The 27,934-nt window shown below is 45.3% G+C and overlaps 1 protein-coding gene across 1 annotated transcript in view; it reads right to left on the bottom strand.

Moving 5' to 3' along the window:
* The window catches only part of DNER (delta/notch like EGF repeat containing), a 1,195,805-nt gene that overhangs the window by 265,340 nt on the left and 902,531 nt on the right, over nt 1–27,934 (bottom strand). The window contains exon 8 of the mRNA XM_069213419.1: nt 13,874–14,098. Within this exon, the coding sequence (XP_069069520.1) occupies nt 13,874–14,098 (225 nt within the window). The remainder of the gene's footprint in view (nt 1–13,873; nt 14,099–27,934) is intronic.

Raw genomic sequence — 27,934 nt, forward strand, 5'->3', positions numbered from 1 at the left:
TGCATGGATAACTCGGATATTATATTGAAAATGTAAGGTGTCCTTAGGGGTGTGTAGCTGCCATTCGATCTTCAGCTATTTGAAAATAATGCAGGAAGGGATAGTGTTATCCTACAGCATTAATCCTCCTGTATAAAACAAAATTATTTGAGTCAATGAAAATGCTTGCAGTCATCTCTATTTTTGTATACAGAAATAGGAAAGAAGATACCTAATTCTTCTATATTTCCTGTTACACTAAGCATGGTGTGAATGCATAGCTAAAGATTTCCAGTTCTAAACTAAGGTAGTTCACTCGTTTTTCAAACCATTGGCAATGTCAAACGATAACCTTTTGGGAATGATAAATGGTTGACATTTGTGAATTAATATTAAAATATTATTAAACTCTCAGCTTTTAGGAAATAGAAATGATACTTAAAAATGGAGGCAACTAGATTTCAACAGTCAAAAAGACAGTGTTGTCAGGTGTGAAATTATCTTTCTGATACAATTTTGCACTACACCGGCATCGCATCATAAATCACATAGCCAGCTGTTTAAAATTTCACACTTGTTACATTTCCACTGCAGGAAACCTAATTTAAGCTATCCCCGATAGATTTTGCTATTATGACAAGCAGCGGTTATGTAATTATGTGCTATGACAGATTAAGACAGGAACATTTCCAATGAGCGGCCTGTCAACTTTAACATATGTAAATTCAGAACAGATGCTAAAGAGGCAGTCCCTCCCACAACCCCATCCTGCTCTGAGATAGTTAAACCGCTGCATTTTTCAATTAATGTGTAATTACCACATTTTAATGTGGAAAGAAAACGCCAGTAACCTAACTCAAAAATGTACGTGCCCAATGTATGCGTCCGTGTAGTGAACTCCTAAAGTACAAATTTATCTGCATAGCGACGGGGAGCTGTGAAGTAAGTGGGTGCATGATCACAAGAAAGATGGTGGCAGAGAAAAGTTGTTTGAAGAGTGGTGAGGGAATTTCTACTCAGGGAGAAAAACAAAGAGGGGCATACCTGGTCAGTGCAAGCTGAGCAGTTGTACGCTTTGATGATATGTTGCTTGAAGAGCAGGCTCTTGAGGTTTTATTGTCAGGTGCAGTATATAAAATACCAGGCAGATTTCCACTGGGATGGCTTTCTACATTATTGGGCATAGCAGGAGAACGCCTGGCATCTTGATTTCTCTTTCTTGTATTACCTGGTATCTGGCCTGATCAAAGCAGAGGCTGTAGGTTTCAAATATTCCTCTTGATGCCATGACGTTCGAAAGCTCTCTGATACACTGGCCATTTCTCAGCCTCCTCGTCTCCAGTCTACGAAGGCTGATTGTGTATGCTTAGCATACCCTTTCTTATGTCTTGGCCTTGAAAGCTCTTTAATACACAGGTCAATTTTGAACCTCCTTGTCTCCAAACTGCCAATACTCTTGCTGCATGTTTTACACCATCTCATACCTTGACCTTTGAAAGCTCTCTAGTACAGTGGCCATCTTTGAATTTCCTTGTATCGATTCTACCAAGACTGATGCTGTGGTTTTTACGGCTCCCTCTGTCTTGCCCTTTGAAGGTGTAACACTGTCCCCAGCCCAACAACATGGAAAGAATACTTCACACACGGAGGTCCTGATGTCTTTATTCTTCCGCATACGATCATACACTAAATCACTGATTACATCATAACCATTAATAACCACACCTTAAGACCTCCCAGCAGATTACGCAACCTCGCTTCTAAGTCTGCCCAGATCCAAGAGGGTCCGAGGGCACCTAGTTGCAAACACTACACCCTGCCTTGTTAAACAAAAAGTACAAACAGTGGTTATATCAGAACTCTTCAATAAGTTGTTGAGGTGTTCGCACTTGTCAGCCGATCGAGTGGTGTGAGGTGGTTGAGATACACTCTGGTCATGCACCGATGGCATAGATTCTGATGCTTGATCTGAACTGCCAGGCGGAATCACCTCATTGAAGATTGCAGGAGCTGACAAACATCGAAGTAGGTGATTGAAATGTGACGAGTCCCATGTGATGGATTTTCTAGGAAAATGGACTGTCACCATGTGTCCTTTGCACATCACCACTCTCAGAGGTTCGACATCAATTTGAGCATACGTTTTCCACATTTGTTTCTGTTTGACCAGGACCCAGTCACCTTTATCGAAGACTGTTTCCCGAGCTTGTTGACTCTGATCGACATATAGCTTCATTTTGCACTTTTGAGAAGTGTCCAGGGCCAGAACCTTATCAGCCTTCATGGATCGGTCCACTGTAGCAATTTGGTTCAAATTGTTCTCCCAAACAGCAATGTGGCAGGACTCTCACCAGATGTGGAGTGACTAGTTGACCGATAAGCACAGAGGGCTTGGCACAGGGCGTGCTTCAATTCGATTCCCTCCATTGATTCTTACTGAATGACTTTTTTGAAGGCGCCCATAAATTGTTCAACAATGCCATTGGCTTGGGGCCACAGAGGTGTTCTCTTTTGATGCTTGACATTTGACTAGAAACTCCTTCAATTCTCAACTGTTGAATGGCGGGCCATTGTCATACTTTAAGATGGTGGGGATAGCCTACGACGCAATGATGATGTCCAACCGTTCGATAACCTTGTTATGGGTGGTTGATGACACCTTCTCCACTAAAGGAAAGTGTGAAAACTCATCAATGACTACAATGGGATGATGTCCATTTCCTAAGGGCCCAAAGAAATCAACTGCAACTCTTTCCGAGGCCTGTGTCGGAAGCACAGACATTGTCAATGGTATAGAGCCTCTTTAGCGGAAAGGCAGTTGAAAAGATGACACACATTTAGTTCCCCTCCAATTCACTCGCCCAGATGCAGGAACCACACTCTGGGGGTTATTCCAACTTTGGAGGAGGTGGTAATCTGTCCCAAATGTGACGGATTTACCACCAGCCGTATTACGAGTTCCATAGGATATAATGGACTCGTAATACGGCTGGTGGTATATCCGTCACTTTACCGTCACTTTTGGGACGGATTACCACTTCCTCCAAAGTTGGAATAACCCTCTCTGTCTCTTAGGGCTCTTTTGGTGGCTACAATACCACAATGTCCTTCATGGATCAGATCAATGACTTGCTGTGTATAGGCTATCAGCTATGACAGTTCTTGAGCCATTCAACACAAAGCCTTCCTTGGTTACAGACAGTTCATCCTGTAAATGAAATTTTTTTTGCAATTCAATGTTGTCATCAAGAGGTTGAATATTCTTCTTCTATGATTGAGTTGAAATGATGTTTTTAAGAACGAGCATGTTATGGTCAGCATCAGTAGCAGCAATAATCTGGTCATTCGATAAGGCTGTCAACGTGCTGGACATTACAATGAAATTAATGTACTCTTCAGCTGTTTTGGATGTGGAGTTGTGTCTGTGTAGAGGTACTCATGAAAAGTAATCATCAGGGTTCTGATTTTTACCTGGTTTGTGTACAATCATATAGTCGTACTCATGCCTCAATGCGAGGAGGCATTTTGGCTTTCTGGTTCTCAAAGATAGAGAGTAGCACTTTGTGGTCTGTAATGATGGTGAAATGTTTTCTGTATAGAAACACATGAAAATGTTGGCAGGCCCAGACTGCAGCCAACCTCTCCTTCTCTGGATGAGAATAGCCACATTCTGTGTGCGACAGGCTTCGACTAGCATAGGCTACCAGGTGTTTCTGAGCATTTGGATGACCATTATGTTGAGCAAGAATTGCCCCCAGCCCCACTTGGCTAGCATTTACAGTGATCTTAGTATGTAGCTTGGGGTCAAAATAGGCTATCTCGGTTGCATTTTCAATTGCATCTTTTATTTTTTGAGACTCTGATCACATTTAGCTGACCACTGAAAAGGAACATATCTCTTGGGCACTCACTGTAGCAAAGGCATGAATGTACATTGAGCAATATCTGGCCGTACCTAAGACGGATCACAGCATGGTGACATCTTATGGGGGGCAAGAAGCTGACAGTTCTTGTACTCCATCTGGGTCAGGAGTCATTCCCCCATTTGTTAACCTGGTGCAAATCCACACAGATGCGCATCGCACCTCCATTGTCCTTTTTGGGCCCTAGCACTATGGGCGAGTCACAGCGGGGAGGACTAGTAGAGTGCTCAATGATGTCCTGCTTCAAAAGCATTCTCAGTTCTTTCTCAACAACGTTTTGCAAATAAAAGGCAAGTTTGCAGTGCCACTGGGCAACAGGGCAAAGGTCCTTTTTAATGTAAAGTCACACTTTCATTGTTGCGAGTCTTTCTAGGCCTTGAAATAACAACAGAAACTGACTTACAATTTCTGACTGACTGTGCAAGTTGTGATTGAGAGGTGTCAATCCCATGTTAGTAGCAGTGGAAAAATTGAGCAGGCATGCACTGGACTAATTCCTGGAAGTACGTGACGTGAATTGGTGCTTGCATGGACACTGCTTTGCATCTCATTGTCGCGGTGAATGGTCCCTGACTTTGCAAAGGTTTAAAAGTAGCCCACGTGTATACCTTTGTGTTTGAAGGGCTGAGACTTTGCACATGCGCGAGGTCATTAAACTTTGTGACTGCCATGATGGTAATCAATGCACCACTGACCATAATGAAGGTTATGGGGCAACCATTAACTTTTCTGATGATCTTAGGGTGGCGTCCAAATGAACTTGGTTGTTTCATTTGATGATCTAACTTTAACTTTGGTTCTTCCTTGAACACAGCCAACCCAAGAGGCGCCTGACATCCTTTGGTCGACATCATCATCGCACATCCATCTTCCACACTGGAGCTTGATGATAATGTTGAAGACCCTTTTCAGGACAAGCTTGACCATGATCAACTTTGTCTGGTTTCTAATTGTCATAACTGGTGTTGCTTTTTGAGCTTGTTTGGGTGGCAAGAATATTTCTGGAATTGTCTGGCATACATTTTCTCTTCTGATCAACTTCTTCTTTATTAGAACTTTATTCGATTTTTCGAGAAAATCACGATAGTGTACATAATAAGAAACAAATATATATACAGATAAATATAAAAAAATCAAAAACACAACCATTACATTTCTCACAGGGCAAGTTAAAAACACATATCACCAAATAAAAACCTAAAAGGCTCATTAAAAAGCACATCAGTGCCAACTAAAACACAATGAAGAAGTTCAATGCACATGCAGGATCCCAGAGAAAAAGTGAATCATAAAAATATAAATAGTGAGAGACTTTAGCAATTGTAAAAACAAAAAGGCTAGCCTTACTTGGCTAAAATTAAGAGACAAAAGAAGCAGCCTGATATACTTGTGACAGAGCTTATTAAATCTCTGGCAAATCATGACAATATGAAAAGTGTCAGGAATGGAAACATCATTGCAAGAACATGCCTGTAAGTCTAATACTTTAGACCAAGACCCTTTAGGCAACAGCAGTTGGTAAAATAGAGCAAATCTAAATAGGTTAATAGCCTGCCAAGAACATTGGACATCTCCATCATCAAGTGCTTATGAGGTGCTGCAGAGTCTCGCTCAGCTGCTGCCCTGTCACAAAAGCTTGTTTTATCCAAGGAATGTCCCTCCTCACAATGCGCTCTGGATCCGCAAAGATCTCAGCCCAGAAAGGTTAAAGTTCATCTGATATATGAGAGCCATGGAATGTGTGACATATAATTCAAAGCCAGATAGTCTCAGATAATAAGTCTATTAAGATTCAGGTCCTCGTTTAGCCAGATCGACAGCCAAAGTAGCAAAGGACATAGCCAAATTTAGTCAGAAATATACCCCCAACCCAGCTCCCTCATTAATCATCTCACAAGGTGTACTCTGGGGAACTCTGGGAAAACTTTTCAGGAAATAGTTTTCAATGGCCTGTAATTGGGATGATGGCACAAAACTCCAGATGTCGCAACCTTAGCAGGCCACTGTAATACACTTAGCCCAAATACTTTAAGCATGGTCTCCATGTGTGTGTGGCCTTTGTGCCTCGACAAGGCACTGACCCTACTAATTGCTGATTTGAACCTGATCGTGTTTTTTTACACAAGGGGTCCATAGGGATCCCTTGATACAAAAAATGATCAGCCCTGAAGATAGGCTGACCCTTTATTGAAAAACCACCACCATTACATAGGGCTTAGCCTAATTTGGGCTAAGATCCAAATCATTATTAAAAAGTACAAAAAGGTCTAGAAGGCGCTGTAGACTCTTGGCCGTGCATGACATCAGGACGGCATCATCCGCATATAAGAGAACAGGCAGATGACTCTAGCGTACAGAACATCCACCACTTAATCAAATAAACCCTTTTTCAAACCATTAATATAAAGAGTGAAGAGAAATGGGGCCCTGATGCACCTCTAGCGCACCTCCTTCTTCAAATTGAAGGGCTGTGTACATTCCCCATTCAATCTATCTTACAGAAGCAGCTAGGCCCTCATGGAGACTGTGCAAGAAGGAAATCCGGACTGACTCAGCCCCCAGCATGGCCCACAGCTTGCCTCTATTAACTCAGTCAAAGGTCGTGTTTAGGTCCATAACACCCAAGGGAACTGCCCCCTCCTCCACCCTGGTGTACTTCGTAATCAACACATGCAAGTTCAGGGCCTGACCCACTGTACCCCACCCTGCTATGTACCCATATTGTGCTTCTGACAGAATATTCTTATTTTTGGCCCAGGTAGTGAGACGATCCAGCAAGACCCTCTTCAGCACCTTAACCTTGTAGCCACCAGGGAAATGGGACAGTAACAGGCAGGATCAGCCCTATTCCCCTTCTTGAAGATAAGGACATTGATAAATTATTTCCAGCTATAGGGTAGAGGGCACTAATAGGGGCCCAGAAGTCAACCTTAGATTTAAACTGGTCCCGTGGGATGCTGTCAGGGTCCAGGGCCTTGCCATTTGGGAAGGACATCATACCTTTCCTAACTTCGTCCCACTGGAAACAGAGCCCAATTGCCTCCCGATCTTCAGCCAATTAAACTTTACTGGACTCAAGATCATAGGTGGCCTTGAAGTGATCTAACCAAGCCAGGGGTTATGATCAGGGCCTGAATGCTCATTTGGTCTGGCGGGAAGAGGAGGTGGTTTACTGCCCTCCAAAACTCTGCAATGTCCCATGGGGTGCAAGCCCACAACAGCTTGTCCCAGAGTTCCCTCTCTAGTGTCTTCTTCTCTAAGAGTGCCCCACGATAGTTGGCCGTGGCCCTCCTCACTTCCTTTGAGTTACGGGGCTGCCTATGCAGAGAGGCCATGAGCGCTCTGTGGGCCTGCAAGCAGGCCTTGTCAAACCACCTACAGGGCACTGTCACAGGAGCAACATTAGGAATAGTGAGAGCAGTCTTATGCTCTCCGCAATAATGGTGAAAACATTCAAGATTGAGACAGAGGCCCATTCATCCAAACAAATAGAACAATCTGAATAACTAGAGGATAAGAGGGAGTGCATAAAATCAGCCGGAACCACTTAAGCCTATTTGAGTTTTCTCCCCTGTGCTATGGACATAACCGGTTCCTGAAATATGCCATCAAGCCACCAATAGTCTGTGACCACTTGAGAGAAGCCAAGAGAGGGTTGTGGTTGCTCTGTGCATGCCAAACTACCTTGAAGTCAATTAAGGAGGGAAAGAAGCTTTTAGAGGCGAGGATATAATCAATAATTGAGCTGGGCCCTGTCCCTTTAAAGGTTGGAGCTTGCACAACCCACGTTGTTAAGAACATTTACCAGGTCATGTTCTAGAAATAAGGTGTTAAACAGATCCCCATGTGATGTATGTTTCAGATGTACTTGATCCTTGGCCCCTAGAACTTCAAACTGTTGTGTCTCTCTACAGAGAGCAATCCAAAACATGGATGTAGGTTAAAGTCTTCTATTAGTAAAAGCACTGTGAACCTAGGAGAGCTGGCAGCTCAATTGCTTAGAAACTGGCTCAGTTTGCTTGCAACAACTCACGCCCCATGGGCAGAAGTAGAGTGGTAAAAAATAACAACCAGGACCCTAAACTAATTTGTAAAAAGTCAGAAGTGTGTCTAACATGAAATGTGAGGAGGAAATAACCCTCTCTATTTTATACCATAAACTTAGTTTAATGAAGGTGGCTAAGCCTCACTTAGCTGTGCCATGAGGGGAGGTCATGGCAGGTGACACAACCAATGAGTAGCCATCTAAAAAAAGGGAACTATCAGTGTACTGTGTCTCTTGCAGACTTATAATGTCTGATGGACACTGGAGATCAATGCACTCCTCGTCCACTAGTCTCCCTCTACTCCCTGGACTTTCTCTTCTCTCTGTGATGCACTTGGTCTTTCTTTCGCTTTGCAAAACATTATGATTGTTTTTATTTTCTGCAGCCCTTGCACATCTGTCCTACAGCTGGACATTTTCCTTCATGGGGATATGAAAACCCGCATATGAAAGCTTTTCCTTCTTTGAAGACGTTGATTTGCATACATCTGCCTGGCATTTGTACTTGCTTTTCATGATCAGTGTTGATTCAGTTTTTGCTGTTGCAGCTTCTACATCAGCAGCTTGTTGGTCTGTTCTTTCATCGGCTCTTGCAGCAATTACTATTTTGTCTAAACTGAGCATCTCTCTCAACGTGCGTCTTCTGGAAGAGTCCACCAGACAGCCACTGATGACTCTAAAGAGTGTGGCTTTTGCATTGTTAAATTCACTAAATTTACAGTGTTGATGAGCACTTCGAGCCTTTCAAAAAACTCATCCATCGTTTCACCAGCTTGTTGTTTCGCTTGAATGAAAATGGATCTTTCATAGTCAACATTTGGCATCAGACTGAACTTTGTATTCAAGGATTCTTTGATTTGACTGTACGATATTGCATCAGTCTGAGACACTTTCTTCAATACATATTCCGTCACCAGCAAGATTCCTTAAATACTTAATGATTTTCCTATCATCTACTTCTTCTTTGGCATCTATAAAATAATCTAATGTCTCAAACCACCAGGTCCACCTGGCGCCAATATTCTGTTTCTTGGCGGTATTGAATGGCAGTGGTGGTTAAAGAAACAAAGCTGCAGCATACTTCATGATCTTTTCTACTGCTGTTGAGCATATATGCTGTTCAGACGGCCACTGCTGCTGCTCACTGGGAGTAGCTGCAAATTCTGCAAGGACAGGCAGCATGCTTGTGCTTAGGTCGCCTTGCCTGAGCAGAGCTCGTAAATCGTCATCATCTTCCTTGACATTGAGAAATTATTTCTCGCACTTGATCACTGTTGCATTTAGCTTTTTGCATCGTGTAAGATTGTCACTGCCTTTAGCATTTCACTTCCCCTTCTTTGAGCGCCGTATAAGGGCTGAAGCTGTAGCAGTCTGCTCGGTCATTGCAAACATTCAGGGACAGAGGGACAGTAGCCTTGTTTCTTTGGGGTACGTAGCCCCTTACTTATCGCCAGTTGCAGCGTCCTCCACAGCCTAGGAGTATGCAAAGAATACCCCACAGTTTGGGGGCTCTTGATTAGACATATTTATTCCTCCGCTTATGATCACACACTAAATCACTGATAATGTCATAACCGTTACTAACCACATCTTAACACTTCTGAGCAGATAACGCAATATCTCTCTTTAGTCTACCCAGAAACACGAGGGTCCTAGCACACCCAGTCTCACAACACTACAGAAGGCTTTCTAATACAATGGCCAACTTTGAAAGTTAGGTGATATTTTGGTTTATAATAGTACTAAAAAAAACAGATAATACCATAGTGGCATACTGCATGGTATTATCCTTGAATTTAAGAATTTCAGTATACAAAATGAAGAATGAAGAATTTTCGTAATATTACCACCTGCTTTCCACATTTTTTCTCACATAGTTCTAACATTCTGCTGGTCATAACCTATGGCAGACTTTCTGAGTAGCTATTAAGTAATTCAGCGAGGCAAGTACCGTACTGGCACTTAGCAACTATATAACTATGATAACACCAATACAAAGAATTTGTGAAGTCAGCATTATTGCTAAAGAAGGAGGGAAACATAGGGCCTAATTTAGAGTTTTGGAGTTGGGTTATTTCATCAGAAATGTGACAGATAGCACTTCCACCTTGTTGCATGTGAGTTGATATGATATGATGAATTCTTGTAAAGCGTGTGAACACCCGGAGGAGTCTTAGCACTACCACTGCTGTGAAAGATCTTAAGATGGAACAGACCTTACTAATTTACAAACAGCCACGTTTTTAAAGACTTTCTGAAAAGAAGGAGATTGGTAATGGAGCACCGGAACTTGTAGACACTGATTTTTGTGACGGAGTTGTAAGGGAGCATCCTGCTGGGAATGTACCATTTAAAGCTATATTTGAAATAGTCCAGGCCTGTATCCTGAAGGGCCTTGTAGGTGACATAAAGAGACTTAAAGGCATTGTGGTTCCTGATTGTTAGCCAATGTACCTTAAACAGAGCCTGTGATGCTGATTGAAACTTGGATAGAAGCATTGAGCTGCTGCATTCTGCAGCATCAGAAGTTTATTCAGCTGTTGCAGCTGCATATTCAAATAAAGAGCATTGCAGTAGTTGATTTTGGAGAGAATGAGGATAATCACTACTGTCTTCTGCAGTTCAAAAGGAATGCAAGGGAGAATTTTTCTCGTTGTCCTTATCCTAAAGGAGGAAGAGATGACTCTGTTGATTTAATCATCAAAGGAAAGCCTCTCACGAAGCATAACACCCAGATTCCTTACCTTCTGGACAGGGTCGGGAGATTTCCCTCTTCTTGTGGCCACCATGAGGTGGACCACAAGGAGATATCATTCCTGAAAAAGAGAACCTCAGTCTTCCCAGAATTCAACTTGAGGCAATTGTCCCTCATCCATTTGCCTACTTTCAACATTCAGTTCTGGGATCTTGGAGCAGTATCACTACCATTACTAGACAGTGAGGCGACAATTTGTGCGCCGCCAGCTTATGACACCAAGGAAAAGCCAAAGGCTCTGATCAAAGTGGCCAGTAGTGTAACATATACATTAAAAAGTGTTGTGCTCACAGAAGACCCCTGAGGGACCACGGATGGAGGGGAAAATGGTGTAGAGACAAACTCATTCAGGGCAACAGATTGTTCCCATCCAGAGAGGAAGGATCCTAGTAAAGCCCAGGCAGATCTATTGATCTCAATGTTATGGAGACGGTCGAGCAGCAGATGATGGTTGACCACGACAAATTCAGTCAACTAGTAAAATGAGGGCTGCTTTACCTCCCTTATCTAGTGCTGCCCTAATGTCTTCTCAGGCCACAATCAAAGCTGATTCTGTACTGAAGCCACTCCTGAAGACAAACAGTCTAGAAGGTGATTGTTATTGACATAGGGGCAAATTCCTGATTCATAGTTTTCTCCACAAATGTAGCAGGCATACGCAGACAAGATATTTAACTGAAGCTGCCTGGTTCCTGGGGGTTGAGAATAGGGGCCTGATTGAGATCTTGGCAAAGGACTTACTGCTTCACAACGGTGATGATATCCTGTCCGCAGAAATATAAATCCCAAAGGATATAATGGGAGTCATATTTTGGCGGATGGGATATCGGTCACTGATGTGATCGAGTGACTCGCCCAGTAAGATCTCAACTAGGCCCTAGGTTTTCTTTATTAGTGGAAGCACAGAGGCGTTTTCCACTGTTTTACGGAAATATCCTGAGCAAAACATCTCATTAAAAACTCTGGCTAGATGAGTATTTATGATCACTGGCGCTAAATTACAATTGTTGACGGACAAGATCGAGTTTTTTTATTTAACTAACAATTTTACCTGCTCAGCTGTGAGAGCAGTAAATCTTTTGAAGGTTGCCATGTTGTCATGAGAAGAGAGATCAACCCTTCCCCCAAAGTTAATATTCTATTTTGGCTTGAGAAAATTGGTCAATTGTATTGCAAAAGGATTGATTGCTCCCTTCATTATTTTTGCAAGTGACTTTCATGAGTTTCTTCACTGTCTCAAAGAGTTGTTTTTTTGTATTATTAGAGGATTTGATCTTTTTTATAAAGTGCAAGGACGTTTATAAAAAAGATTGCATACTCTAAAAATTGCATTATATCCTATGGCTAAAGTGGATGGGATGGCTGTCACATTTGTGACAGAGTCCACTAAGCTCTAAATCTGGCCCATAGTTTGCAATATAAAATCCTTGCGAGTGCCTTACTGCAATGCATGAAAAAACAGAGTGACCAAATTTTAAGATAAAAACTTTGGAAGAAGAAAGATATGACTTTTTTCACAAGCTGTGAAAGTGACGTATGAAAATCAATCCTGGATGTGTATTGAGCTCAACAAGGCATTTATTTAAAAATCTTGCAATACAAAAGGCCTGATTACAACTTTGGAGGAGGTGTTAATCCGTCCCAAATGTGACGGATATACCACCAGCCGTATTACGAGTTCCATAGGATATAATGGACTCGTAATACGGCTGGTGGTATATCCGTCACTTTACCGTCACTTTTGGGACGGATTAACACCTCCTACAAAGTTGTAATCAGGCCCAAAGTGTAAAAAGGGTAATAACTTTCTATCACTATCACCTACCAGGGAGAACTAGAGTAAGACTGCTAACAATGATCTGAAATCATTTATATGCATCCAGGCAGGGCATGGCGTGTGGTGGAAACTTGAAGCCTGACTTACACTTTGGCAGATGCAGTAATTCACCACAGTCGTGGTGAAGTACCCTTCCCACCAATCAGACTGACTGCTCATCCTGAGTAGAGTCAGGCAGACTGTTGTGTTTCTGCTGGCCATCCCCCCTGGCTCCAGTGGTGGAAACTTTACACCAACAGCCTAGTGGACTTAGAGCATTTGGTGTAAGAACATGAAACTTCCTTGTGCCACATTAGTGTCATTTTTTTTTTTTACACTAATGTGGCTCAATGAGGCCAAAATCGCCACTCCTGATTTACAGAGTGGTGCAATGGATGCATTGCACCACTTTGTAACCCCCTATGCCACATTATGCCGGCGGCAGGCATAATTTATGCAAAGGGAGCATTCCCCCTTCTGGAGGGCGAATAAATAGAGCATGGAAATCTAAAAGATTTATTTGTGTTTTTCTTTTTGGCATTTTTAACACCTGCTCAGAGTAGGCGTTAAAAGGGGGCATGCCATTGTTTTCAATGGGTGCCAAAATGTTGGCGTTAACCTTGAACAGTACATCAATAGCGTCAGAAAATCTGATGCTATGCCCCCTACCCTGTGCAATGTTGCGCCGTATTTTAAATATGGAGCACACATGGTGGCAGTAGCAGGGCGCAAGCAGGCACAAGAAAAATGGTGCTACATTTATTGCAGTGCCACTTATCTTAAATCTGGCCCTAAGAGTGTCAGGGTGTCATGCTTTGGGAGTTTGTTTTTGTTAAACAAAATAGTTTTGCTGAGTGGCTGCATGAAATATGGCTGACACTCAACAAACCTTTAGTGCCTTCAGAGTAGATGCTATGGCTCCTTTGAAGGCACAGATATCTCCTCAGGACAGCGGAGAACTCTAAATATGGCAGCTGGCAATCTTCCAGGATGGTGGAGGTAATAAACTCTGCCACCCTAGCAGACATGTGGTGGCCAAACATCAAACCCTAAAATGAGGCCTTTATTCTTTAAAACAAGGACTACATAAGCCTCATTCAAAGATTTCTGAATCTTTGAATTATTGGCTATGCCTCCTAGGGTACATCCAGCATACTGATTCTACTGTATCAAAGGCAAGAATTGTTTTAATGCTGCTCTCGTGCAGACACTGTAACTGCCTACAGATGCAGCACATCTCACAAGGGTCCAGTACAATTTTCTGTAGAAAGTGATATCATGTGATATTGGTCAGTCCTTTACATCAACTACTGTATCTGTAATGTGTTAAAAATCCAGAGTCTAGTGACACACACCTGGAATGCAGAGGCACTTGTAGCTGGTCCCAACGCTGCGACAAATCCCATGAGCACACGGGTTCAATGCGCAAAAGTCAATGAGCCGCGAACAGGTCGGCCCCGTAAACCCAGGACTACAGCTGCATGAGTAAGATAATCTGTCAGCGTAGCACGTCCCATTGTTCTGACAAGGAGAGGACACACACGGGTCGATTTTTTCCTCACATGATGGTCCAAAAAATCCTGTATGAAAACAAAGACATTTTTCACTTTTTCAATTTCTATTGCAACAGTAATACAAAAACTTACAATAAACATTTTCAAAGCAGTGAAGAATACCTTAAAAATTCATAAAGTACTGGTTTTTGTATTGCTATTGCAAGTCGATATATTGTTAATGCACAAGAGAAAGAGATATTTCACAATTAATTTATATTTTTTAGGCCCGTTGATCACAACTATCATGATACCGAATTAAAAAGGAAAGGGTAGAGATATGTAAAGTGCTATCATTGAAAATGAATAGGTCTTGGGGGCGTGGTCTAGCTTTGGATGCAGATGGCTGCCTGATCTTGGAGCTCCACTAGGCGGCGGGCCCTGGACTGGGATGGGAGAGCTTGGAGAGCTGTGCGGACTGACGGCTGAGCTAAGAGGGACCCTCTTATGGCGAGTATCGACTAGGAGGCTAAAGAGGGGGCGCCCTCTGCTGCGTGCGTCTGTCTGACATTGCTCAGATGCAGAGCACACAGGAGAGGACTAGCTGGCCACGCAGGACAGTGGCTTTGCATGCTGGAAGGGAGAGGATGGCGGCGGACAGAAGACATGCCTTAGGGCTGATGCCGACGGCCCCACCTCCAGCACCAGTAACCTAGCAGCGGACGCGGCGAGGACCTTCGTCCTTCCCCCTGTACCGGAGACTTCCCCTACCTTCTGCCTCCTCCAAACTGTGCCATCAGACCCTCCCTGCAAGGGGCTGCTCTGGTCCACGGCCATGCAGGGAGAGCATCGCTGTAGCAGAGGGGCGAATGAGGGCCCCGCCGAGGGAAGGGCTCTCCCCCATCCCAACCACACACCAGCACACAGTGTCCTCCCCCTCTTCATCCTCCCAGGGACATTCGTTATCTTCACCTTGGGGGCTGCTGCAACAAGGATTTAGCACACGGATACCTGTAGGAACCGCCACTAATAGGGTCACTGACCCCATCGGAAAGGCCTGGACACAAACTAAGATGGCACGGACCCTCGAGTGGGGCACCCTCAACTGTAAGAGCTCTACGACAACTGCGCCTGCTGGCCCCACATGCCCCCCCCACACAACGCCACCAGGGGGACTCAGAGAAGAGATGAGGGCCCCCCCGGGGTAGTGGACCAAAATGGTACCCATAGGAGGGGACCCTTTAGGAACCAGAGGCTTTGGTCTGCCAGCGACTTCTTACCACCCCCCTGCAGGAAAGTACCATCTTCCTTGGCATGTTACCCCCATTTTTACCTGTATGTCAGTACTTTTTTGCCTGTCTCACTGATATCCTGCTGGTCAGGACCCTCGTGCTCATAGTTTATGGCCTAATGTGTGTGTCTGTATAGTGCTTGACTGTGTCACTGAGGCTCTGCTAATCAGAACCTTAGTGCTTACGCTGCCTCTGCTTTTAAATTTGTCACTGTAGGCTAGGGACTTCATTTACCAATTTCAATTGGCACACTGGACCCCCCTTATCAGTCCCTAGTAAATGGTACTTAGGTACCCAGGGCATTGGGATTCCAGGAGATCCTTATGAGCTCCAGCATTTCTTTTGCCGCCCATAGGGAGCTCAGACAAACCCTTCCACAGGCCTGCCACTGCAGCCTGCGTGAAATAGTGCACACACTATGTCACAGCCATTTTCACTGCACATAAGTAACTTATAAGTCACCTCTATGTCCAACATTCACTTGCTGAAGGGTAGGTGCAAAGTTACTAAGTGTGAGGGCACCCTTGCACTATCAAAGGTGCCCTCACATAGTTCAGGGCCATTTCCCGGGACTTTGTGAGTGCGGGGACGCCATTACACGTGTGCACTACATATAGGTCAATACCTATATGTAACTTCACAATGGTAACTCCGAATATGGCCATGTAAGGTGCCTAAGATCATGGAATTGTCCCCCATTCCAAATCTGGTATTGGGGAGCCAATTCCATGCATCCTGGGGGCTCCACTACAGACCCCCACTACTGCCAAACCAGTTATCTGAGGCTTGCATTGCAGCTACAACTGCTGCCACCTCACAGACAGGGTTCTGCCCTCCTGGGGTCTTAGCAGCTCAGTTCCAGGAAGGCAGAACAAAGCATTTCCTTTGGGAGGAGGGTGTTACTCCCTCTTCCTTTGAAAATAGGTGGTACAGGCTGGGGAGGGGTAGCCTCCCCCAGACTCTGGAAATGCTTTGAAGGGCACAGATGGTGCCCTCCTCCCATAAGCCAGTCTACACCGGTTCAGGGACCCCTTATCCCCTGCTCTGGCATGAAACTGGACAAAGGAAAGGGGAGTGACCACTCCTCTGTACATCACCACCTTAGGGGTGGAGCCCAGAGCTCCTCCAGTGTGCCCCAGACTTCAGCCATCTTGCTTTGCAAGGTGTGGGGGCACTCTGGAGGGCTCTGAGTGGCCAGTGCAGGCAGGTGACATCGGAGACCCCTCCTGATAGGTCCTTACCTGATAAGGTAGCCAATCCCCCTCTCAAGGCTATTTAGGGTCTCTCCTGTGTGTTCTCTTCAGATTCTACGTTTCCAGCAGGAATCCTCTGCAACTACTACTTCATTCCCTGACCTCGGATCAACCGCAGCCTCCTCTAGGAACCGCTGTAACAGTAACAAAGTATCCACAAGTGATACTTTTCTTCAGCACCTTCAGCTGCAGCCAGCAACTGCAACAGTTTCCATGGTGTGCATGCTCAGAGGACTCCTGTCTTCATCCTGCACCAGAAGGACCAAAGAAATCTCCCGTGGTGTGACAGAGTCACTCTCCTGCTCATGCAGGCACCTTATAAGACGACGACCAGTACCATTGGACTCCTCTCACAGCTATGAGTGTGCTCCTAGGAGCACAGAGGGTGGACCCCATCGAAACAGACTGTCCTTAGGTCCTGCTGATGCAATTTGGAGGAGGTAAGACCTTGCCTTCCCTGAGAGCGACAGTACCCCTGTTCTTCACCTCCTGAGGCCTCTGTGCACTATTTTAAAAATTCCTTCATGCACAGTCTGGCCCAGGTCCCCAGCACTCTATCCTGAGACGCTCAACTCGCTGAGTTGACCTCTGGCGCCGTGGGACCCTTCTTTGTAGTGCTGCACCAACCGTGTTTTGTGCCTCCTTTGTCCCTTGTCCTGGGACTCCTGTGGGTGCTGCCTGGCATCCTGAGGGCTTTCTAAAGTGCTGAGAGCCTCCCTCTTCCTCCTCACACAGAGTTGAGGCCCCCAGGTCCCTCCTGGGTCAAGCCAGCCCCATTTTGACACAATACGCAACTTTGTTGTAACCAAGGCTTGTTGGCGACTTCCAACACAAAATTACATCTGCATCCATCTTTACGTCGTGGGACATCTTTTGCATCATGCGGGAACCCGCTGGCATCTTCCTAGGGTGCATTTCTGCAGTCTTCATCCAACCAGGACTCTTCTTTTACACCCTCTTCTGGGTTGGCAGGGGCTCCTGTCCTTCCTGGAACTTCTTTTGAATTCTGGACTTGGTCCTCTTCTTTTGCAGGTCTTCAGGTCCAGGAATCCACCTGTTGTTGTTTGCAGACTTGGTTGGTTACTGCAATAATTCCAAACCTGAGGTGTAGCGTGTCCTAAGGAAACTTGCAGTACTTTACTCCTGCTTTTCTGGGCTCTGGGGTGGGGTAATTGACTTACCTTCACTGTATTCTTACTCTCCCAGCGATTCTGGACCCACTACACTTGTCTAGGGGGAATTTGTTATTCATATTCCACTTTCTTAGTGTATGGTTTGCGTTGCCCCAGACCTATTTTCTCCCATTGCATTCTATTGCATTTCCTATTGTTTGCACTATCCTATATCTAATTGCTTGCCTTATTTTGGTGCCTAGTGTATATATTGTGTATAATACTTACCCCCAGAAGGAGTATTGTCTCTAAGATATTTTTGGTACTGTGTCACCCAAATAAATACCTTTATTTTTTGTAACACTGAGTATTGTCTTTGCTTGTGTATAAGTACTGTGTAACTAAAAGTGGTATTACATGAGCTTTGCATGGCTCCTAGTTCAGCCTAAGCTGCTCTGCTATAGCTAACTCTATCAGCCTAAGCTGCTAGAACACTCCTACTTCACCAATAAGGGATAACTGGACCTGGTATAAGGTGTAAGTACCCAAGGTACCCACTACAAACCAGGCCAGCCTCCTACACCCCCGACCCTACTTTTTCAAGAGGGATACTAAGTGTGCAATGGACAAGGCGGCCACATGGGCCGGGCCATGAAATATCAATAGAGCAATAGAGCAGCCACCCCAAATGGTAGCAGAAGATGTTGACCCACACACGGGCGACAGCATTAACTCAGACAGGCTCAGACCACGCACCTCGCCCATATCACTACTGAGGGAGATCATATAGCTGGACAAGAGGGTCAGACCCCAATCCCCTCCCTCTAAACAACCCCTTTTTGATACTGGATCCAGTGCACTTGCCAGGGGATCGGATTCTGAACTCAAGCCTGCGGTCCAAACCCAAGTGGCCGGTCCCCAAGATGCCCAACGGCAAAACAGCAGGCAAATCCTCTGGTAAGCCGGTGAGACAACTTCTCTTCTCTGAAGCCCTCCAACACTCATGACCCATGACCTCTGCAAAAGGGCCTCTTTCGGCAGTCCTGTCCCACACCACAGCTTGTCCAGAGCAGGAAGCAAGTATGGAGCTCATACTTCAGGAAGTCACAGATGTGGGTCACAGACTTGAAGGAATGGACTCTGCTATATCCTCACTGGCAGTAGAGATGAAATCCATACACTTAGACATCGCCGGCTTCCAGTCCTGTGTGTCGGGGTTGGAGCAACGGGTAGCGACCATGGAAGACCATCTTAACACCACACAGGACGGAGACCAAGAACTTCTATACCTCCACAGCATGCTTATAAATTTAGAGGATAGGAGTCGCAGGAACAATGTCAGTTTTTTTTATTTCCGGAACAAAAAGAAGGGATAGACACCCAAGCCTTTCCGCGGAACGCTAACAAGCTTAACCTTTGACCCCGAGGGTGCACCGTCTGGGCTCAAAGTGTCAGGATGGAGCATTCAGACCCCACCCGATCATTGCCTGTCTTCTGCGACATGGGCGGGCCTGCCAACTCCTCCTCGTGGCTTATTAGGCTATTATTTGTTTTAGGCCATTTCTGCCCCCCAGGGGGGCATATCAGCCTATTTTAATTAGACCGATCTGCCCCCAAGGGGGGCAGAAACCACTAGGCATCAGGGATTTTTGTTGTTGTTGTTGTTTTACAGATGGGGAGCGACCCCTTAGGCAAGGGTCGCTCCCCTGGGGGTACAAATTGTATTTAGGCCATTTCTGCCCGCTTTGGGGGATGATCGGCCGGTTTTAGGTCAATCTGCCCCCAAGGGGGTGGAAACCACTAGGCACCGGGGATCTTTTATTTTTGAGCCGTCACGCAAGGGGAGCGAAACCTTTAGGCGCCAAGGCTAATTTTTTTTTGTGTGTTTTTTTTGGGTTTTTTTTTTTTTTTTTTAGAGATGGGGAGCGACCCCTTAGGCAAGGGTCGCTCCCCGGGGGGGGGGGGGCGAATTGTATTTAGGCCATTTCGGCCCACTTTGGGGCCAGATCAGCCGATTTTAGGTCAATCTGCCCCAAACCACTAGGCACCAGGGATCTTTTTTCTGCGCTGTCACGCAAGGGGAGCGACCCCGTAGGCAAGGGTCACTTCCTGGGGGGTCAAATTTATTTTAGGCCATTTCTTCCCCCCCCTGGGGCCGGCTGAGCTAGAAGCCAAAATCCACAGGTAGGCACTTTGAAAAAAACACCTCTGTTTTCTGTGAAAAAATGTGATGTGTCCATGTTGTGTTTTGGGCCATTTCCTTTCATGGAGAGGTACCATTTTTATCGGGAGACTTGGGGGAATGCTGGGTGGAAGGACATTTGTGGCTCCTCTCAGATTCCAGAACTTTCTGTCACCGAAATGAGAGGAAAAAGTGCTTTTTGGGCCACATTTTGAGGTTTGCAAAGGATTCTGCGTAACAGAATCTGGTCAGAGCCCCACAAGCCACCCCATCTTGGATTCCCCTAGGTCTCTAGCTTTCAGAAATGTGCTAGTTTGCTAGGTTTCCCCAGGTGCCAGCTGAGCTAGAGGCCAAAATCCACAACTAGGCACTGTTTTCTGTGAAAAAATGTGATGTGTCAACGTTGTGTTTTGGGCCATTTCCTTCCGTGGGCGCTAGGCCTACCCACACAAGTGAGGTACCATTTTTATCAGGAGACTTGGGGGAACGCTGGGTGGAAGGAAATTTGTGGCTCCTCTCAGATTTCAGAACTTTCTGTCACCGAAATGTGAGGCAAATTTTTTTTTTAGCCAAATTTTGAGGTTTGCAAAGGATTCTGGGTATCAGAACCTTGTCAGAGCCCCACAAGTAACCCCATCTTGGATTCCCGTAGGTCTCTAGTTTTACAAAATGCACAGGTTTGGTAGGTTTCCCTGGTGCCGGCTGAGCTAGAGGCAAAAAATCTACAGGTAGGCACTTTGCAAAAAACACCTCTGTTTTCTGTCAAAAAATGGGATGTGTGCACCTTGTGTTTTGGGGCATTTCCTGTCACAGGCGCTAGGCCTACCCACACAAGTGAGGTATCATTTTTATCAGGAGACTTGGAGGAACGATGGGTGGAAGGAAATTTGTGGCTCCTCTCAGATTCCAGAACTTTCTGTCAAAGCCCCACAAGTCACCCCATCTTGGATTCCCCTAAGTCTCTAGTTTTCAAAAATGCACAGGTTTGGCAGGTTTCCCTAAGTGCCGGCTGATCTAGAGGCCAAAATCTACAGGTAGGCACTTTGCAAAAAACACCTCTGTTTTCTGTCAAAAAATGGGATGTGTCCATGTTGTGTTTTGGGGCATTTCCTGTCACAGGCGCTAGGCCTACCCACACAAGTGAGGTACAATTTTTATTGGGAGACTTGGGGAAACGCTGGGTGGAAGGAAATTTGTGGTTCCTCTCAGATTTCAAAACTTTCTGTCACCGAAATGTGAGGAAAATGTATTTTTTTTAGCCAAATTTTGAGGTTTGCAAAGGATTCTGGGTAACAGAACCTGGTCAGAGCCCCACAAGTCACCCCATCTTGGATCCCCTAGGTCTCTAGTTTTAAAAAATGCACAGGTTTGGTAGGTTTCCCTAAGTGCCGGCTGATCTAGAGGCCAAAATCTACAGGTAGGCACTTTGCAAAAAACACCTCTATTTTCTGTCAAAAAATGGGATGTGTCCACGTTGTGTTTTGGGGCATTTCCTGTCACAGGCGCTAGGCCTACCCACACAAGTGAGGTCCCATTTTTATTGGGAGACTTGGGGGAACGCTGGGTGGAAGGAAATTTGTGGCTCCTCTCAGATTTCAAAACTTTCTGTCACCGAAATGTGAGGAAAATGTGTTTTTTAGCCAAATTTTGAGGTTTGCAAAGGATTCTGGGTAACAGAACCTGGTCAGAGCCCCACAACCCACCCCATCTTGGATTCCCCTAGGTCTCTAGTTTTCAAAACTGCACAGGTTTGGTAGGTTTCCCTAAGTGCCAGCTGAGCTAGAGGCCAAAATCTACAGGTAGGCACTTTGCAAAAAACACCTCTGTTTTCTGTCAAAAAATGGGATGTGTCCACATTGTGATGTTGGCCATTTCCTTTCGTGGGCGCTAGGCCTACCCACACAAGTGAGGTACCATTTTTATCGGGTGACTTGGGGGAACGCTGGGTGGAAGGACATTTGTGGCTCCTCTCAGATTCCACAATTTCTGTCACCGAAATGTGAGGAAAATGGGTTTGTTTAGTCAGATTTTGAGGGTTGCAAAGGATTCAGGGTAACAGAACCCGGTCAGAGCCCCACAAGTCACCCCATCTTGGATTCCCCTGGGTCTCTAGTTTTCAAAAATGCACAGGTTTGGTAGGTTTCCCTGGTGCCGGCTGAGCTAGAGGCCAAAATCTACAGGTAGCCACTTTGCAAAAAACACCTCTGTTTTCTGTCAAAAAATGGGATGTGTCCACATTGTGATTTGGGCCATTTCCTTTCGTGGGCGCTAGGCCTACCCACACAAGTGAGGTTCCATTTTTATCGGGAGACTTGGGGGAACGATGGGTGGAAGGAAATTTGTGGCTCTTCTCAGATTCCAGAACTTTCTGTCACCGAAATGTAAGGAAAATTTGTTTTTTTAGCCAAATTTTGAGGTTTGCAAAGGATTCTGGGTAACAGAACCTGGTCAGAGCCCCACAAGTCACTCCATCTTGGATTCCCCTAGGTCTCTAGTTTTCGAAATTGCACAGGTTTGGTAGGTTTCCCTAAGTGCCAGCTGAGCTAGAGGCCAAAATCTACAGGTAGGCACTTTGCAAAAAACAACTCTGTTTTCTGTCAAAAAATGGGATGTGTCCACATTGTGATTTGGTCCATTTCCTTTCGTGGGCACTAGACCTACCCACACAAGTGAGGTACCATTTTTATCGGGAGACTTGGGGGAACGCTGGGTGGAAGGACATTTGTGGCTCCTCTCAGATTCCAGAACTTTCTGTCACCAAAATGAGAGGAAAAAGTGTTTTTGGGCCAAATTTTGAGGTTTGCAAAGGATTCTGGGTAACAGAACCTGGTCAGAGCCCCACAAGTCACCCCATATTGGATTCCCGTAGGTCTCTAGTTTTACAAAATGCACAGGTTTGGTAGGTTTCCCTGGTGCCGGCTGAGCTAGAGGCAAAAAATCTACAGGTAGGCACTTTGCAAAAAACACCTCTGTTTTCTGTCAAAAAATGGGATGTGTGCACCTTGTGTTTTGGGGCATTTCCTGTCACGGGCGCTAGGCCTACCCACACAAGTGAGGTATCATTTTTATCAGGAGACTTGGAGGAACGATGGGTGGAAGGAAATTTGTGGCTCCTCTCAGATTCCAGAACTTTCTGTCAAAGCCCCACAAGTCACCCCATCTTGGATTCCCCTAAGTCTCTAGTTTTCAAAAATGCACAGGTTTGGCAGGTTTCCCTAAGTGCCGGCTGATCTAGAGGCCAAAATCTACAGGTAGGCACTTTGCAAAAAACACCTCTGTTTTCTGTCAAAAAATGGGATGTGTCCATGTTGTGTTTTGGGGCATTTCCTGTCACAGGCGCTAGGCCTACCCACACAAGTGAGGTACAATTTTTATTGGGAGACTTGGGGAAACGCTGGGTGGAAGGAAATTTGTGGTTCCTCTCAGATTTCAAAACTTTCTGTCACCGAAATGTGAGGAAAATGTATTTTTTTTAGCCAAATTTTGAGGTTTGCAAAGGATTCTGGGTAACAGAACCTGGTCAGAGCCCCACAAGTCACCCCATCTTGGATCCCCTAGGTCTCTAGTTTTAAAAAATGCACAGGTTTGGTAGGTTTCCCTAAGTGCCGGCTGATCTAGAGGCCAAAATCTACAGGTAGGCACTTTGCAAAAAACACCTCTATTTTCTGTCAAAAAATGGGATGTGTCCACGTTGTGTTTTGGGGCATTTCCTGTCACAGGCGCTAGGCCTACCCACACAAGTGAGGTACCATTTTTATTGGGAGACTTGGGGGAACGCTGGGTGGAAGGAAATTTGTGGCTCCTCTCAGATTTCAAAACTTTCTGTCACCGAAATGTGAGGAAAATGTGTTTTTTAGCCAAATTTTGAGGTTTGCAAAGGATTCTGGGTAACAGAACCTGGTCAGAGCCCCACAACCCACCCCATCTTGGATTCCCCTAGGTCTCTAGTTTTCAAAACTGCACAGGTTTGGTAGGTTTCCCTAAGTGCCAGCTGAGCTAGAGGCCAAAATCTACAGGTAGGCACTTTGCAAAAAACACCTCTGTTTTCTGTCAAAAAATGGGATGTGTCCACATTGTGATATGGGCCATTTCCTTTCGTGGGCGCTAGGCCTACCCACACAAGTGAGGTACCATTTTTATCGGGAGACTTGGGGGAACGCTGGGTGGAAGGACATTTGTGGCTCCTCTCAGATTCCAGAATTTCTGTCACCGAAATGTGAGGAAAATGTGTTTGTTTAGTCAGATTTTGAGGGTTGCAAAGGATTCAGGGTAACAGAACCCGGTCAGAGCCCCACAAGTCACCCCATCTTGGATTCCCCTGGGTCTCTAGTTTTCAAGAATGCACAGGTTTGGAAGGTTTCCCTGGTGCCGGCTGAGCTAGAGGCCAAAATCTACAGGTAGCCACTTTGCAAAAAACACCTCTGTTTTCTGTCAAAAAATGGGATGTGTCCACATTGTGATTTGGGCCATTTCCTTTCGTGGGCGCTAGGCCTACCCACACAAGTGAGGTTCCATTTTTATCGGGAGACTTGGGGGAACGATGGGTGGAAGGAAATTTGTGGCTCTTCTCAGATTCCAGACCTTTCTGTCACCGAAATGTGAGGAAAATGTGTTTTTTTAGCCAAATTTTGAGGTTTGCAAAGGATTCAGGGTAACAGAACCCGGTCAGAGCCCCACAAGTCACCCCATCTTGGATTCCCCTAGGTCTCTAGTTTTCGAAATTGCACAGGTTTGGTAGGTTTCCCTAAGTGCCAGCTGAGCTAGAGGCCAAAATCTACAGGTAGGCACTTTGCAAAAAACAACTCTGTTTTCTGTCAAAAAATGGGATGTGTCCACATTGTGATTTGGGCCATTTCCTTTTGTGGGCACTAGACCTACCCACACAAGTGAGGTACCATTTTTATCGGGAGACTTGGGGGAACGATGGGTGGAAGGAAATTTGTGGCTCTTCTCAGATTCCAGACCTTTCTGTCACCGAAATGTGAGGAAAATGTGTTTTTTTAGCCAAATTTTGAGGTTTGCAAAGGATTCTGGGTAACAGAACCTGGTCAGAGCCCCACAAGTCACCCCATCTTGGATTCCCCTAGGACTCTAGTTTTCATAAATGCACAGGTTTGGTAGGTTTCCCTAAGTGCCGGCTGATCTAGAGGCCAAAATCTACAGGTAGGCACTTTGCAAAAAACACCTCTATTTTCTGTCAAAAAATGGGATGTGTCCACGTTGTGTTTTGGGGCATTTCCCGTCACAGGCGCTAGGCCTACCCACACAAGTGAGGTACCATTTTTATTGGGAGACTTGGGGGAACGCTGGGTGGAAGGAAATTTGTGGCTCCTCTCAGATTTCAAAACTTTCTGTCACCGAAATGTGAGGAAAATGTGTTTTTTAGCCAAATTTTGAGGTTTGCAAAGGATTCTGGGCAACAGAACCTGGTCAGAGCCCCACAACTCACCCCATCTTGGATTCCCCTAGGTCTCTAGTTTTCAAAACTGCACAGGTTTGGTAGGTTTCCCTAAGTGCCAGCTGAGCTAGAGGCCACAATCTACAGGTAGGCACTTTGCAAACAAAAACTCTGTTTTCTGTCAAAAAATGGGATGTGTCCACATTGTGATTTGGGCCATTTCCTTTCGTGGGCGCTAGGCCTACCCACACAAGTGAGGTACCATTTTTATCGGGAGACTTGGGGGAACGCTGGGTGGAAGGACATTTGTGGCTCCTCTCAGATTCCAGAACTTTCTGTCACCGAAATGTGAGGAAAATGTGTTTGTTTAGTCAGATTTTGAGGGTTGCAAAGGATTCTGGGTAACATAACCTGGTCAGAGCCCCACAAGTCACCCCATCTTGGATTCCCCTAGGTCTCTAGTTTTCAAAAATGCACAGGTTTGGTAGGTTTCCCTGGTGCCGGCTGAGCTAGAGGCCAAAATCTACAGGTAGGCACTTTGCAAAGAACACCTCTGTTTTCTGTCAAAAAATGGGATGTGTCCACATTGTGATTTGGGCCATTTCCTTTCGTGGGCGCTAGGCCTACCGACACAAGTGAGGTTCCATTTTTATCGGGAGACTTGGGGGAACGATGGGTGGAAGGAAATTTGTGGCTCTTCTCAGATTCCAGAACTTTCTGTCAATGAAATGTGAGGAAAATTTGTTTTTTTAGCCAAATTATGAGGTTTGCAAAGGATTCTGGGTAACAGAACCTGGTCAGAGCCCCACAAGTCACCCCATCTTGGATTCCCCTAGGTCTCTAGTTTTCAAAACTGCACAGGTTTGGTAGGTTTCCCTAAGTGCCAGCTGAGCTAGAGGCCAAAATCTACAGGTAGGCACTTTGCAAAAAACAACTCTGTTTTCTGTCAAAAAATGGGATGTGTCCACATTGTGATTAGGGCCATTTCCTTTCGTGGGCGCTAGACCTACCCACACAAGTGAGGTACCATTTTTATCGGGAGACTTGGGGGAACGCTGGGTGGAAGGAAATTTGTGGCTCTTCTCAGATTCCAGAACTTTCTGTCACCAAAATGAGAGGAAAAAGTGTTTTTGGGCCAAATTTTGAGGTTTGCAAAGGATTCTGGGTAACAGAACCTGGTCAGAGCCCCACAACTCACCCCATCTTGGATTCCCCTAGGTCTCTAGTTTTCAAAACTGCACAGGTTTGGTAGGTTTCCCTAAGTGCCAGCTGAGCTAGAGGCCAAAATCTACAGGTAGGCACTTTGCAATAAACACCTCTGTTTACTGTCAAAAAATGGGATGTGTCCACATTGTGATTTGGGCCATTTCCTTTCGTGGGCGCTAGGCCTACCCACACAAGTGAGGTACCATTTTTATCGGGAGACTTGGGGGAACGATGGGTGGAAGGAAATTTGTGGCTCTTCTCAGATTCCAGAACTTTCTGTCACCGAAATGTGAGGAAAATTTGTTTTTTTTTGCCAAATTATGAGGTTTGCAAAGGATTCTGGGTAACAGAACCTGGTCAGAGCCCCACAAGTCACCCCATCTTGGATTCCCCTAGGTCTCTAGTTTTCAAAACTGCACAGGTTTGGTAGGTTTCCCTAAGTGCCAGCTGAGCTAGAGGCCAAAATCTACAGGTAGGCACTTTGCAAAAAACAACTCTGTTTTCTGTCAAAAAATGGGATGTGTCCACATTGTGATTTGGGCCATTTCCTTTCGTGGGCACTAGACCTACCCACACAAGTGAGGTACCATTTTTATCGGGAGACTTGGGGGAATGCTGGGTGGAAGGACATTTGTGGCTCCTCTCAGATTCCAGAACTTTCTGTCACCAAAATGAGAGGAAAAAGTGTTTTGGGGCCACATTTTGAGGTTTGCAAAGGATTCTGGGTAACAGAACCTGGTCAGAGCCCCACAAGTCACCCCATATTGGATTCCCGTAGGTCCCTAGTTTTACAAAATGCACTGGTTTGGTAGGTTTCCCTGGTGCCGGCTGAGCTAGAGGCCAAACTCTACAGGTAGGCACTTTGCAAAAAACACCTCTGTTTTCTGTCAAAAAATGGGATGTGTCCACGTTGTGTTTTGGGGCATTTCCTGTCACGGGCGCTAGGCCTACCCACACAAGTGAGGTATCATTTTTATCAGGAGACTTGGAGGAACGATGGGTGGAAGGAAATTTGTGGCTCTTCTCAGATTCCAGAACTTTCTGTCACCGAAATGTGAGGAAAATGTGTTTTTTTAGCCAAATTTTGAGGTTTGCAAAGGATTCTGGGTAACAGAACCTGGTCAGAGCCCCACAAGTCACCCCATCTTGGATTCCCCTAGGTCTCTAGTTTTCATAAATGCACAGGTTTGGTAGGTTTCCCTAAGTGCCGGCTGATCTAGAGGCCAAAATCTACAGGTAGGCACTTTGCAAAAAACACCTCTATTTTCTGTTAAAAAAATGGGATGTGTCCACGTTGTGTTTTGGGGCATTTCCCGTCACAGGCGCTAGGCCTACCCACACAAGTGAGGTACCATTTTCATTGGGAGACTTGGGGGAACGCTGGGTGGAAGGAAATTTGTGGCTCCTCTCAGATTTCAAAACTTTCTGTCACCGAAATGTGAGGAAAATGTGTTTTTTAGCCAAATTTTGAGGTTTGCAA

Source organism: Pleurodeles waltl, chromosome 11 (genome assembly GCF_031143425.1).
Source record: "Pleurodeles waltl isolate 20211129_DDA chromosome 11, aPleWal1.hap1.20221129, whole genome shotgun sequence".
Classification (NCBI taxonomy): Eukaryota; Metazoa; Chordata; class Amphibia; order Caudata; family Salamandridae; genus Pleurodeles; species Pleurodeles waltl.